The sequence below is a fragment of the Lissotriton vulgaris genome, chromosome 2_1 (assembly GCF_964263255.1).
Source record: "Lissotriton vulgaris chromosome 2_1, aLisVul1.2, whole genome shotgun sequence".
NCBI lineage: Eukaryota > Metazoa > Chordata > Amphibia > Caudata > Salamandridae > Lissotriton > Lissotriton vulgaris.
The window spans coordinates 1,414,713,189-1,414,729,248 of record NC_141687.1 but is presented as its reverse complement, the minus strand read 5'-3'; the positions used below and the strand labels follow the sequence as shown (position 1 = coordinate 1,414,729,248).

At 44.6% G+C, this 16,060-nt stretch overlaps 1 protein-coding gene across 1 annotated transcript in view; it reads left to right on the top strand.

The window, feature by feature from the left end:
• Positions 1–15,817, top strand: part of PIH1D2 (PIH1 domain containing 2) — a 198,227-nt gene extending 182,410 nt beyond the window's left edge. Inside the window, exon 6 of the mRNA XM_086957185.1 lies at positions 14,945–15,817. Coding sequence (XP_086813311.1) covers positions 14,945–15,079 — 135 coding nt within the window. The 3' untranslated portion in view covers positions 15,080–15,817. The remainder of the gene's footprint in view (positions 1–14,944) is intronic.
• The last annotated feature ends 243 nt before the right edge of the window (positions 15,818–16,060 follow it).

The window sequence follows — 16,060 nt, the reverse complement described above, 5'->3', positions numbered from 1 at the left end:
CGATCGCCCCCAGCCTCCCCGGGCGCTGGCTCCACCCCCCTGCTGGGTGTCTGGACTCCCTCATCCCGGACCTCCCGACCTCCAAGAGCGAGGGTCCGGACATCAAAGGAGACCAGACTATAACTGGGGCAGCTCCAGAGCAGGAAGGCAGTTGTATCCTGGAGTCGAGAGACACCTAGAAGAACTCATCCTTGACGGACTGCTGGCGCTGCCGCAGCCCTGCCTTGTGAATCATCGTCTTGCCTGCTGGCGCTGCCGCGGCCTTCTGCAACCTACATCTTCGTCGGGACCTGCTGGCGGTGCCGCGGCCCATCCTCGTGAACCATCGCCTTTGCCGGCTGGCGCTGCCGCGGCCCTTCTCAAGTGAGACTTATCATCCGAGCCTGCTGGCGCTGCCGCGGCCCGACCTTCCAGAACTCCGAGCTCGAGAATTGTGAGCTATCAATCTTACCACCTCAGTACCAGACCGGTACCAAGACTGTCCCGCTACCCTTTCCCTTCCAGAGACTAGAATTGAGAGGACCCTCGTGTCCCGATCTCACTGTATCGCTGATATCCCTGCTTCAAGAATCGTATATAAAGAGTGTTGACCTCATCCTTGTGTGGTGTTCATCTGTGGGGGGGAAGTTACTTGTCTGTACGATCGCTGGAGACGGCCCTCACCGGAGGCCTCTCCCCTTGTCCTCGGCCGACCCTCCAGGTCCCCGTCTAACATCGTGTCTGAACTACGTCAGTGGCCACGGTCTTGCGTGACAGCTACGGTGGTAGGTGCTCTGCAGCAGCAGCCATATTTCTTTTAACTCTCTGTCATACAGACAACACTCTTCTTGCTTCAAGCGACTTATCGGGTAGACTTCAGATCGTTGCATCATGTAGCATGCTTCTCTGAGACATGTAATAATGCTTATAGATACCTCTGACCACTATGCTCCAAGACTTTGGTACTCAAGTGGTTTACCTTTGCAGTTACCTCGAGAATGTGAATGGTTTGGGGAGGGGGGGGTGTCTTGTACTGCCTGCATGGTCATGCAACACAATCTCTTCTGACCGGGTTATATTGGATAATTTATCCATTAATAATGCACTGAAAACAGGCTACATTATTTACAGTGGTGTTACCTGTATTATGTTTGTGCACTTGCTAATCTTACCACTAGCATACCAATTTAACCTTAAAGAAGTCAGGTTTTTGACGTTATCCTGACAAATTGGACCAGGTATATCTGTCTTGACAAAAATGCATTTTTCATTGTCAGATCTGTTTGGTTTGATCATTCCTAATAATTTTCTATCAGCAAATACTTACTAACTGTGTTAATAAGTGAGACCCCTTAATAATTCCTCTCCTTTCTTCTCAACCTCATCTTTGCCTTTGTGCGGAAGCATGTTTTGTGTACATACCCCCAGTAACCACCTGTCCCTACTTATCTGTTCTTCTTTTAATTCTCGCCTGACGTATTAATTAATATAATTAAAACATTTTTTGAAGGGGGCTTTTTTACTTACTTCTCACCAAACGTAACACACCTACCTCGGCCCTGCCCATCCGTTTTACCGTCCCTGGTGCAGTATGGGGTGTTATATTACCCATCTGATTTGTCACCTTTAAGTAATGTCCTTCCGTTATTTCTCACAGTAGTCATAAGATACCATGCCCTTTTTTATGTACACTCTTCCTGATAGTTTTTTTTACATTTAAAGCAATTAATGATTTATAATTTTTTTTTATATACTGAACGTTGCACGAATTCTACAAAATGTATATATTTATTTTTCATTCACATCTACAGCCTCTAATTCGTTCATTTTTATTCAAAAAGTTATTTACTTTATAACCATCTGTAGCTTTTCATGGTGTAGGTTTGCTTGCTCGGCTTACTCGTGCCATCTAGTGTTGGGTTGTCGTCGTTACAAGTTGTTTTTCATCAGAGAAGTCTTCAGTGTGTATCTCATGGCTCATCCCTTAGCACACAATGCGCCAGGACAAAGGCTTCATCTTACATTGCTTTTCCCCATCTGCGAGCAATGTCAGTGAACTATTATGAAATAAGACCGGAAATGTGTCCTGGGGATTGTAAATTGCAAAGTTAAGTTGTCACATCAATCTCAATCAGTGCTTGCTTCCAGGGAGGATGGCTGGCTCATGTGAATCTATAAAATATCAGTGCTTGCTTCCAGGGAGGATGGCTGGCTCATGTGAATCTATAAAACTACAAGTTTTTAACAGATGGTTACAAGGCAAGTATCATGTTCAGTTTATAGCTTGTGTCACTAGACACACATGATCTGCTTGAACTAGAAAATAGTGCCTCCCTGAAGTTGGGAAAATATAGTTAAAATAAATATATAATCATTAAATTGGATTAATTTAGTAGTCCTATCAAGAATCTTTAACATGCATTTCACAACATTACCTTGTGTTCCTCAAAAATCAACCTCAAAATCTCAGATTAACATCTCTCACAAGGAAACCCAACCACTGTTAGCCAAAAAAGTAATAGAAAAAGATCCATCTCCTCAAGAAAATATGGGGCTATACGTAAGATATTTCCCGGTAAAGAAAAAGAGTCAACCCATACAATAGCTCCCAATTGTAGACCCATGTCTTCTCAACAAATTTATTTTAAAAGAAAAGTTTAATGGAAAACTGCCTTTTTATTTGCAATCACCCCAGCATGGGTAGTTCGTGAAATTCAGGCTCTGTTCTCAATAGAACCTTTCACAATGTTTTATGCTAATAGTGTTGTTATACAAACACAGCCCTCTTTCTTACCTAAAGTAGCATTGGACTTCCACATAACTAAAACTGTCACATGAACTATGTTTTTTTTATCATTCCACATCTGTGGAAAGGTCTCCACATTATCTTGACATTAGAATAGTTTTACACTTTTACTAGACAAAACAAAAGACGTTAGAAAGACAAATCAACTTTTTATCAATTACAGTCACTTTAGACAAGGTCTAGCTACTTCAAAGCAAACTGTTGCTAAATGAATAGTGGCTCGTATCTCACTATGTTACCAACTTGCAAACAAACATTTACCAGGCAGACCTAAATCGTATTCCACAAGGGATGCCACGACTGCATGGATTGGAAATATCCCTATCACAGACATGTGCTATGCAGCTCTGTGGAAGTCAATTCACACGTTCACAAAACATTGTTTAGACACTGATACTGAAGCTGATCAAGAGCAGTGGCGGCTGGTGACATTTGTAAGTAGTGAGGCGTAAAAGTTCTGAGTGCCCTGTGGTAAGTGAGAGTAGCAAGCAAGCTTCATCGCCATAAGGGTGGTTCGGGGGGGGGCTTCTCCCCACAAGAACATTTTTAAACAAGAGTGGGTAAATGGTGCATTTTCAAACAATTTTGAGAAAGTGACAAGGTTAATAAAACAATTGCGAAAAAGTAGTTATGACATCAATAAAGAGATTTCAAATGATAATGATGAGGGTAGCTGCTTATTCAGTATAACCACAGAACTGCATAACAGACTTTGAGATAACAATGAATCATATTTGTGTAAATCAGTGTATAGAAAATATTACATAAGACAAAGGGGACTACAAGGTGTAGGATTCATTTAATCTATATTAATAGGCATTTTTAAGAGTGCTTGGTGATATAGAGAAACACAAACTCAGGATTCAGACGTAAAACACAGTGGTTAGTGTTAACTTTGCTAATAAGAATTTATTTCTATCCAAACAAACCCTTTTTTAGCAACATTAGGATAATGAAAGCCTTAGAAAAAAACATAACTTTCAAACCTGTACCGTGTAGCTTGCATGCAGCTACTGTGTTGGATACAATTGTAATTTATGAACTTCACAGTAACAGAAGGGCCTCTGTGACAAAAGCAGTAACCCAAAAGCTATCCACATAAAAAGCTGTGCTGTAATCTGCATAGTGCATGTTATTTCCAGCAGGCATATGAACCCTCTGTGCTCCCTTAAATGAGTCAAAATTGTGATCTCTCTCCAGGAAGAACATTAATCATTAGAGTTATCTTGAACCTACTGGATGTAGAGGGAACTCTGCAGTGGATGCTTTCAAAATTACTGCACTGCTACAAAACGGGCCTCCTCAGTCCGGCCCGCACCCCATAAAGACATCTGTGCTGTACTAACTGCTTAGAAATACACAAAACCCGCAGGGCGGAGATCTCAGCCCAATTAAGATAGCCCTCTGGGTGACAGCACCTACTGCTGATGACTGCGGTTATCCTGCATACCTCAAGAAATGCCCCATAGGATAACTGAGTGGGTACATGCACGAGGTGCAGAGCTCGGCAGTCGCCTACTGACCAAAGGCTCAAATGATGTGAGATAGACGAATAGGTGCATTGTTTACATTTTATAAAATAATTACCAGTGTTATTTATCAAGGCGGATATGTCTCCGTATCATAAGGCAACATGTTTATTTCTAAATTGCATAGAAACGTTTCCCTGAAAATACATCAAATAAGAAAACAAGCTTACACGCATTCATCAAATTATGTCACAAATTAATTGATTTGTGGAGAACCGAATCGTTCTTGAAAACAAACCAATTTGTGAAAAATGAAATGAAGGCAAAACAACACAATTTTCACAGAAACACATTGCTTCAGTTTCGTTTTGTCTGTATTCGCGGAACCCACATTTACGCATTTGTAAAAATTATAAAACCTATTTTGTCCATTCCTAACCTCAACATACCCAATATAAAAATTCCCCTTCCCCACCCCCACAACAGATCATGAGAATTTCTTTTCACCGTAGGGCTGAACGGCTTTCCTCATTCTCCCACATTCGTCAACCTTGCCTTCCAAATCACTGACCTCTCATTTATTGTTTCCATTCAGGGGAAGGTTTGCAATTTTGGGGAGAAGTTGACGTTTTTGTAGACTGGAGTGACAAGTTGTATGCAGCACACACTACAAAATCAACTGCCTGGTGCCGCTACACAATCAGCAGTAGTAGCCGAAAAACACAGTGAGGGCTTCAGGAAAAACATTGTCTGCAAAAACAAGCAGGTCTCAGTTTGTCTGTACTACCGTCCATGGCTCACCGCTGCTGGCAGTAGCTTTACCAATGGTTGCAAAATTGTGCACAAGCATTGGCAAAGCCAATATTGTTGGGTGGCCATCTTTGATGTAACTATCCAGGCTCAAAACATTACTCTGAAAACAGAAAAGAGGGAGGGACGTGTAGTGTCTCTCATGGAATGAAGACGGACACGTGGGTAACTATTCAGGAGCTTTATTAGCTGTGTCTTATCTGGTCCCTGTCCCTACTCTAACTAACCCCATCCTGTCCACGCTCCTCCTCTTCCCTTCCACCCCACTAGCTCCATTAATCCCAGCTACTAGACTGCTGACCACATAACATCTCCCCTCTTCTTAATAAAACAAACAGAACAGTGTGTTGATTCATATCTCTTCAATGAGTCTCTTGGGTCGTTGGACATCTCGGCGGGGTCGCGTAACCGGGGCCCCGGTATTCTCGTTGATCAGGAGTTCGCTCTCCTGACCATTGCTCTCTTGGTCAACTTGGTCTGATACTTCTGGAGTGAGTAGTTCAGTCACACTCACTGAAGGTCCTTTCAGGTCCCGAGGACACTTCTTAAAGTGCGACATATATTCCGGGTAACTCGCCGTTGATCCGATTCTGCAGTAAGCATGGTACCCTTCTGATGGGTGACCAGCAAAGGTTTATCTCGGAATCGACAGTCTGTTTTTCTTTGTTGGTCTTGCTTGACAAACACGTAGTCTCCTTCATGCAGGGATGGTGACCTTGCTCTTCTTTTGGCATTGGCATATGATTTTATCTTGTCTTTGTTGCGTTTATCAGTCGCTACCATTTCTAGATGCCTGCGGCTTGGTGACACTGCTCGCAAGGCCCCTTCCCACGTCTGGATGCGATTTCTCATGGGGCGCCCCAGCATCAGTGTTGCGGGGCACTGTCCGGTGGTTGAATGGGGGGTTGTCCTATAGGCTCTGAGGACCTCGTTGAGGGCCACTTGCAGGTCCTTCTTTTCGGCCGTGGCGCACTGGAATGTCTTTTTGAGCGTGGCCATGAATCTTTCGATGGTGCCATTCGCCTGTGGCCAAAGAGGTGTAACTTTCCTGTGGTTGAAGTCCAGGTGCTTGGCAAACGCACTGAACTCGTGCCCATTGAACGGAGGTCCACTGTCTGTTTTCACCTCTCTGGGGACACCCCATTGTGCAAGCACTTCATCAAGCACTTTGAGAGTGCTGGAGGCGCTTGTGGACGGCACGAATTGCGCGATGGGATATCGTGAGTATTCATTGATTATGGCGATCACGTATTTGTAGGAGGATAGTGAGCCGTAGAAATCCATGGCAAGTTCTTGCCGCACTCCATCGGGTAGGGTGGCCATTTGCAATGGGGCCGGTGGGTCGCCTTTGTTGGTCAGCTGGCACAGATGGCAATCTTTCAGGGTGGACTCTACCATTTGGTTGAGGAGAGGAAACCACACGCATTCTCTGAGGGCTCGTTTTGTTGATACCACTCCTCGATGGCCTTCATGTGCAAGGTCGATGACACCTTGCCGGAGCTGATTGGGGACCACGATTCGTTGACCTCGTAATATTATTCCATCTGTGGTAGCAGACAGTTAATCACAGACGTGTCGGAATGCTTGCATCTCCTGCTTTACCCCCGGGTCATTGTCTTCTTTTTGAGGATCATGTCTCCACCGGTTGGTTTGAATCCTGCGGAGTACTTTCTGCAGGATAGCATCTTGCGCTGTGACTTCACAGATAACTTCCATGGGGATAGCCGGTGGCAACACTTGGTCGGCCACAAAGTGGATGTACTCTTCGGCAATGGAATGGTTGGAGTCTGATTATGCAAGGGGATGACGGGACATATAGTCGGCCGGGTTTTCCGCCTTCCCGGGTTTGTGGACAATGGTGAAAGTGTACTCCTAAAGTCTCAAGCCCCACCTCTCGATCCTCGGAGGCATTTTGGATCTGGGGTTGCCGTAGATGGTAACCAGCGCCTGATGGTTGGTGATCAAGTAAAATGTTTGCCGTATATGAAGACATGAAAATGTTCACATGCCCACACCACCGCAAGGCTTTCTTTCTCAGGTTGTGAGTATGCCTTTTCGGGATCGGACAAGCTGCGACTGGCATAGGCAACGATCCGTCGCTGGTCAGAGTCATCATAATATTGTGCTAGGATAGCACCTAGTCCCACAGGGCTAGCATCTACAGTGATTTCGGTTTTCCGTCTAGGATTAAAGTACGAGAGGTTGTCGGCAGACTCCACTGCATGTTTGATCTCCCTGAACGCCTGTTCACACTGTGGCGTCCAGTCAAAAGGTTGTCCTTGTTTGGTGAGGATGCGGAGAGGATGGCTGAGGGTCGCATAGTCTCTGATGTAACGAGCGCAATAACTGGCCATTCCCAAGAACGATCTTAGTTCACTGACATCCTGAGGGCTCTTGGTGTTGTTCAGAGTCACTATCTTGTCCGGATCAGGTTTCATCCCCACACCTGAGAAGATGTGGCCAAAGAATTTTAAAGTGGACTGGTGAAACTCACACTTGTCTTTGTTTAATGTCAGATTCGCATCTAGCAGGGCGTGACAGACACGATCAAATGCTATGTTATGTTCACGGACGTTGGAGCCGTACACAAGGATGTCGTCGCTGTAATTTAGAGGGTTAGGGATATGTTGAATGATTTGCCGGATTGCTTCCTGAAAAATTTCCGCGGCTGATGAGACCCCAAAGCTCAGTCTCTTGTATCTGAAGAGTCCTAAGTGGGTTGCAAAGGATATAATGTAGCGGGACTTGACGTCCAACTCCAGCTGGTGATAGCCTTTGTTTAAATCCAGCTTCGATAACACTCTCGCCCCGTTCAAAGCAGAAATCATGTCGCTCAGATACGGCCCAGGATGGCGCTCTCTTTCAATCGCAGTGTTGGGCAATCGCATGTCAACACACAGTCTCACTTTGTTAGTGGTGCCTTTCTTGGGTACGATAACTACTGGCGATACCCATGGGGTCGGGCCATCCGTTCGTTCAATAATGTCTGCTGACAGGCGGTCATGAAGTTCATCCTCGACGGCTTTCTGGAGATGGAATGGTACAAGTCGAGGGTGCTGTGCCACGGGCCTTATCTGTTCATTGATGTGTAAACGTATTTGACAACCCTTCATTTTTCCCAGTCCTTGAAACAGCTTGGTAAACTTGCTGACGATGTCTTGGTCATCATTGACTTTAAAGAGGATCTCAACGAGGTGGAGATGCTCTGCAGTTGGTATGCTGAGTAGACAGTTAGCCTCTGGACCCTTGATGACGTGTATGACCGCCGGTATGGTGATGGGGTCGTGTTTGAGAGTTGTTGGGAATTTTCCCAAGCATTGTAGTGGTCTCTTGGACATCCAAGTGAAAACTCGAACTGGTGCATATGTTAGTGGAGGCTTAGGACTCATCCTCTCATATTCTGTTACTGGGATATAGTTCAACGAAGCCCCGCTATCTAGCACGAATTTAGTGTCATGGTTCCCTACTTTTATGTCCAAGCACGGATATTTTTTGAGTTGGTCAGGGTCCGCGATCATGTTTACGTACTCAACGGTGTATTCCGAGTCTCTAGATGATGATCTGGACTCCCGGGACGGTGACCTACGCTCCCATCGGGATCTTCGCGAATCTCGGCTGGAGTGTGATGAGCCTGAGGATAATGTATCCTTTCCTTGAACAGCTCTTATGTGATGCTTTCTGGTGTCAGAGCGAGACAACCTCGTTGTTTCACTTCGCCTCTCTTTGTGATAGTCCCCAAACATTGCTTCGAAGTGGTTCGTCCGCCCGCATTTCCTACATCTCTGACCCATGGCAGGGCAAACATCCGCATGAGGGTAATCATATCCACATCTGTAGCATTTTTTTGTCCTCTCCGGTCTCCTTTCACTCCGCCCAGGCTCTTGTCTCCTGTGTTCTGGATATCTTTGGTGAGACGACGGTTGTGACCTCCACTGCTTGTCTTTCGAGCTTCTTCGACTGCTGCCTTTGGCTTGGACGCGATGCACTTGTTCATGACTCACGTTGCGTCCCGTTTCAATGTTGGTGGCATGCTCCTCGGCCTGATCATAGACACGAGTCATTTCTTCAATGTCGTCTAGTTCGTGGGGTTTCCTTAATAGCCGCCTCCTGAGAGTTTCTGAGTGGCACCAATCTATGATTTGTGATTTTATGGCAGCGTCCGTTGAAAAGGTGTTGAATTCGCAATGTCTGGATAGCCGTCGCAGTCGGGTGATGAATGCGCTAATCGCCTCGTCGTTCCCTTGGCGTGCTTGATGAAACGCATGACGTTCGTAGTCCACATTTCTTTTATGGAGGAATTTCTTGTTCAGCGCTTCACGTACTTTGTCATAGGTTCCAGCATCTGCAGGGGGAAGATCTTTGATTATTTTGCTTATCTCTCGACCCCGCCAGGTTGCGGAGAGCAATCAATTTCTCTTTATCGACAGTTACTTTAGATCCCTCAATGTAGTCTTCAAAGTCTTCAAGCCACTCTTGCCACTTGGGACCCATGCTCCCTCCTGTGGTTAGTGTTAGAGGTTCCGGGGCCCGCAGGTGCGACCCTCCTGCAACAATTGGCTTGACTTTGTTTCGCTGTGGGGATACCTCTGGGGTCACCATCTTGGGGACGCATGCTTTCCGCCTTTTCTGCCTTTAGTCGACTTGTTCGAAGATGCTTGGATAGGTTGATTGCGGTCGTTTCTCTCTCACTGCTAATTTAGCTTTGCTCGTGCTTGTTTCTTCTTGATCACTTGCGTTGTCTCACACTTGTTATGCGTGTCTTTGCAATTCGCGTGTGTCGTTTCACTGGCAAAATGCTATGCCTGACTTTAAGATGGCCGCCCCACAATGACCAATGGGTCTGTCCTCAAAGCTGCCTGACTTCAAGATGGCCGCCGTTGCTATCTGCACGCAAGGCTTTCTCTCTGCTCACTCGGCACCCAGTCAGTTCACTCGGGACTCACCAGCAAGCGATCTCAGGAGGCAGCACACTTCAGGGTTCAGTTCTCCTCGGTATCTGCCACAGCCAGGTGAGGTTGGGGTGGGCTCCCACCTTGCTTCGCAGGGTCCCGTGCTCACTCGGCGACAACGTGCCGAAGCTCACGCATCGGGCGTGAGATTTCCGATGTCGGGCCGCTCGAGCTCCGTTTTCGACGCGCTCGACTGCGCTTACCAGCGGACCGTCTTCTTGAGGACAGCGTCCTCCACCTGGGGCAATTTACACCGCCTTGGAGTGCCGGGCAGAGTCGGAGTGGGCTCCCGACTTCTGTTCTTTCGGTGTATGCCGACTTGCACGAATCAGGCGTGAGTCGCGTTTTGGCGCGAAACGGTTTCCTTTTCTTCGAGCGTTTCAGCGCTCGTTGCTTCGGTCCTTCTTGGCTCCCTCTCAGTCGCTGAAGGGACAGGGTCACCTGCTGCTGGCCTCTCTCTTTAGGCGGCAGCTCCGTTTCACGCAGCAGCATTCTCCTTATCTCAACGCTGCATGGGACAGGGCACTCTCGCAGGGTTCTGGGGCAATGAACATGCCGATCCCACCCTCGTCGCCAGATGTAGTGTCTCTCATGGAATGAAGACAGACATGTGGGTAACTATTCAGGAGCTTTATTAGCTGTGTCTTATCTGGTCCCTGTCCCTACTCTAACTAACCCCATCCTGTCCACGCTCCTCCTCTTCCCTTCCACCCCACTATCTCCACCCATCCCAGCTACTAGACTGCTGACCACAAAACATGACGGAACAGTGCTGGTGTGGACTAAGACACATTCGGAGAGAAAGGCGCAGGGACAGAGGTAGCATGAAAGAGGATGTGACCCAAAGGGAGAAAGAATGGGTAGAGAGAAAACATAGCAGTGGAAAATAAGCAGGGCCTTGCACTGCCCATCCAGTAACAATCACAATAATCGTTTGCGCTGCCAATCTCCTTTTGTAAGGGTGATTCCATGTAAACATACATAAGTGCCAACCTGTATTCTTTCGGGCCTGTGTTGCAACGAACAAGATGAGAGATTTGCACACAGAGAAAGGGCTTCGGCTTCAGCTTCATAAGTAAGGTTTCCAAAAGTGAAAGCACACGACGCACGAGGAATGAAGAGAGAATCCGGCCGCACCCCTCCTACAGCCCGCCCACTCTTGTGATGACTTTAAATTGTTACCACCCATTACCCCGTTCTCTTTCTCAGCCTGCCCCGCCCCCTGCCATTGAAATAATGGAGTTCTGTGAACTCCTCCCAGGGCCATTGTGTAAAGCGCCCGAAATCCAAACTTTTTTATGGCATTGAAAATCGGCACGCCCTCTGCCCTGATGTCACAGCTGTAGCTTGTGCCTGCAGGTCGAAGAATACCTCGCCCAGCAGGAACATGCACAGCAGGAGCAGGAAATCTGAAAAGTTCATCCTAGCTGCCCATAAAAAATAAGAGAGCAGCAACTAGAACTTTGTTTTCAGCTGCGTGGCATTTTCATAAATTCTCTTTTTGACTCTCCCCTCAGAGTGGTAGGGGCAGGGCGACTCCTACTTTGCCCATTAACACCAGCCGCCTCTGAGCAAGAGTAGGACAGAAAACTCTTAGTCATCTTTTTAAGAAATTAGTATATTTTTATATTTCTTGTCAGCTGAGGCTTTACATTTATCTCTTAAGTTTGCTATTCTATTCAAGCCTTTATGACTATCATTGAAGATCCTACAGTGCAGAAGAAAAGGTTACCTACCTGTAGGCCTTGTTCTGTATCGTAGGAATCTTCATTGAAGTCATAAAAGACCCACCCTCCTTCTGCAATATATCCTCATGTTGAGGCATAACTATTACATATAATGCATATTTCCTGTACACTTTGCCTTCCAAATGGGAACTGAGTGAGAACGGCAGCTGCCAGTACAAGGCATTCTGGGTAGACATGATTCCCAGGTTCTTAAAATGATAGCTTCCTTTTCTTTTCTGTCTCTGTGAAATGAAAGTTGCATTTTTCGCACTCATGTTCACTGAGTAAAATACTTATGTATCCTAAGTGTTTTCTATTAAAAGAAAGATGCTGTAATATGTTATTAATAATACAATTGGCAAAATTATAGTTGTAGAACATCCAGAATATAGGACACCTTTTTGGGCTTTGTTTCATCTGATGCATGCAGACATTTTCTGATTCAAAGACAATATTTTCATGCTGTCTGGCACGAGATTCAGCTATATGTTGGTGTTCTGGAGTCCACAAAAATGGCAGGGAATCATTCAAACATTTATGACGATTCCTACGATGCAGAAACAGGATTACAAATATGTAAATATGTTGTTGCTTTGTCATTAGTAAACAGATGGTGCAAAGGTTTTAAGCCATTTTTCTAATAATACGGCTAACCAAAGCCTCCTGACAAGCATAGATATCCATTCAGTAATGCTCGTTAAACTTGTGTGGCATTTATCATTTCGAACCTTTACATATGTCTGTACAGTGGACAGGTGCGACAAATGTGCCCCTCTGTCCGCGCCAGATAATTGATATGGTAGCCCTGTTGTTGTTGCTGGTGATTGAGCTATGCCTCATAACCTGTAAAACAGTAATCTGTGGTAATAGTCAATTATAGCCGAAGGGTTGAGAAATGATGTGCCCAGTAACAATTTTATTTTTTTCACCATTTTTGGCTTTGCTGGACCCTGGACTTCAGCACACTAGATACTCTCTTTCATTCTCTGCCTATGGCCATTGGCTCGCTAGACACATTTGTCGTGGATACATGTGTATCCTTGCGTGAGGCACCATTGTGGTGCACAAGGCCATCAATGCTAGCAGTTTCTTGCCCATTCGTGCCCATTTAAAATGCTATCACCATCTGTTGGTTGGGGTAGGCTTTTGCTAAAAGTGTTTAGCACAGCTCTAAGAAAGGTTTGGTATGACTGGACAGTTTCTCAAGGCGAGGAAGCCAGTAAAGATGTGCTTGGGTGGAGTATGAGTGGAGGGAATTATGTTGGAGGGCTGGTGGCCTTGTCCCTACTCTTTTTGGGGATTTGATAGAGTTGGAGTTCTTCTGAAACCTGTTTTTCAACTGTGAGCTTTGTATTCCTACCTGGCGTTGGCTGTGTTAAATGAGTGCGCTCCTGATGGGGTAAATGTGCATGGATCTTCCCCATAGAGATGTGTATGTAGATTTAACAGTTTTACATCAGGCATCTCTGGGAAGTTGGGTCACTGGTCTCCGAATTCAACGTCAAGGACTTCTTCAGAGCAGACTTGAGGGTGACTTCCGAGTTGGCTTCAGAACTGATTTTGCATTGTGGTTCGGCTTGTCAGAAACCTAAATACTGGTGACTTGAGTTCTGGAAAGGAACCTCCCAGAGGTGGTTCAGAACTGAAATCTGCGGTTGGCGGTGTTCATGATGCTGCTTCTTCCATCGTTCACCAGGATCATTGATGGTTGGAGTCAAAAAGAATAGAAAATTATTTGGTTGTCCCGGGGCTTAAGCTGATTGGCCAAGCTCATGGTGGAAAAAAACAATCTGAGATGGAGACTTTGTTCCAATGCATTGTGGGTGAAAGGAGGATTCATGTGATATTTTGAGATTGAAAATGTCTTTGAAAAAAACAATTTCTAATATCTACAACACAACAATAGATGGCAGGTATATGCAGAGCATGTGTATCTACAGCAACACATGCTACCCACAGGAATTACTGGAACTGTTTCATATGGAAAAAATGTTTATGCTCTGAAAGGGTGAAGGCATACATTTGACAATATATGGACAGTTTTGCCAACATCAGATATATAAATGAGGAGGATGAAGGACTTGGCCGTTAGGGGCTACAAGGGTTACTTACTACCACCTGCTATGCCTTTTCAAGAATGAAGAGTCGGTCAGACAGTAGAGAATACAAGCAGTTAGTTTTATTAGCAATACTCTGCAGAGGAGTCCATCATGACCTGCACCCTTAGATGTCTGCCGAGGGACTGGCTTTCCCAGGCATAGAAGTAATATTTATACATTTCAGCAGGATTACAAGACACACCCACCCAGTAACTTTCCACAGAAGGAAGCAAGAGACAAAGGGGGCATACAAGGATGAGCTAAGAGTCTGAGACTGGGCACACACTATTTCTCTCTGGCAAGGTCATTCTGTTTGTGCCTGCAGCTGAACCAGTAGGAGCAGGCTTTGTCTCATGGGAAAGGTATGCAGAAGTACAAACAATATATATTCATTAGTACAGCGAGACCCAGCCTTAGGAGAAAATGCACCCCCGCAGCACATATATTAAAACTTAGTTTAGTCACAATCTAATATGGATTGCGAAATACAAAATGGAGCCACAGGCGCTAACTTAAGCCTGCATTCTATTAGGACAACTCAGTGGGTTACCTACAAATGTGGCAGCAGCTCCTAACTTAGCCTTATAATGCTAATATAGCACAGTGCAAAAATAACACAGCTAGGGGATTTTCAGACGAACAAGGAAAAGACATAGTGTCACTAACGGGTTTTCCTGGTGTGAATGCTAGTTTTGCTGCCTGATGCTGGACTTACACATTGGCCAAGAGATTAATGACATTGATAGACATAGGTGCATCAGTGTATTTGTGCAAAGTTATATTATTTGAATTGCACTTTATTATTAGATGACCTTTGATATTCAAAGAAAAAAGGCTTGTGAAGCAGGTGGGTGTTTTATTTTATTTTTTAAATAAAATGTATGTAAATATAATATGGTTGCGGAGAATTAAGATAGCATGGTAAGTGTACTGCTTATAATTACTGTTTTAATAATTTGATGTTTTTTTATTTGGCTCAAAATCAAATAGGAATTGCCACAATCATGATTTTCCTTATATTGTTAGACACCAGAGATGAAATATAAAGTTATTTCTCCCAAAAAATGAAGTGTAACTCATGTACATCATATTTGTTCTGTTGCAGGATGATGTCTCCCTCGAAGCCCCAGGGAAGTACAAACTGCATTTGGATTTGCCTCTTTCAGTCAACGAAGAAGCTGTTACTGCTCAGTTTAATAAAGTAAATCGTACATTGCTAGTTACGATGCCAGGATTGTAAGAAATAAAAACCGTTCCAGCCAAAATTGCCTTATTTAAAGCTTCTAATCAGACAATCTAGGTTAGAAGAAAAGTCATACATTTGGGTGCTGATTGACAAACTCCAATCAGAATAGGAAGAATGGATTTAGATCTTAGATGTCATTATTTGTGCTCCGTATCCGTGAGGAATGCCTGCATAATTCAATTCCACTGAATGCAGTGAAACTTCTGAGGTCTTTTCCAGGAAACCAGGGTGCAACGATTGCTCTGTTTGATGATCCCACGCGTCCACCACATTTAGAAATTGAAATCTTTGACTAGCATGCTTCACAAATGTTTTCTGTTTTTTTCTTCCCTAGTAAGTCATTGCAGCCTATTCGTCCTGTGTACTGACACTTAGATGAGGCAGTTGATAGGGCTTTAAAGAGCTACAAATTCAAATAAAAAAGTTAACTGTTTATACAACAGTGTTGCTTTAATTCCGTTGTTTTATGATACAACATTGGAAAAAAAAAATGTCCTCCATGAATGTGATGTTATGAATAAATCATAAGCTGATGCTGTTTGTTGGAAAGTCACTCTCAATACCGTGTGGTGAAAAATGTGACTTATGTTAACATATCTGTTATCTTAGCTCTAGCCTTTAGGATGCAGGGAATGTATGCTCCTTGGTTTTGCTTCATTATTTTAAAATATTTGCATTTATTTATTTAAAATTATTAATGAGACAACTTGTTCCATTAAACATCAACCTTGCAATATGTGGTGTAAATTATTACATTGTTTATGATATTGAAAGTGAATTGTGTCATTCAGCTATTTCCAAGGAAGATTAATTGTCCGAACCCATTTGGGGTGTGGGGAGTTTGAAGGGGGTGCAGTCATGGGGCAAACAGATGTTACTGGGTCTCAGTCATAGTCGTTTATGTCCTGGGGCCTGACCTACTATTATTCTGAACACCAAGAGATACCCCCGGGTGAATGTCGTGCTTTAGAATTA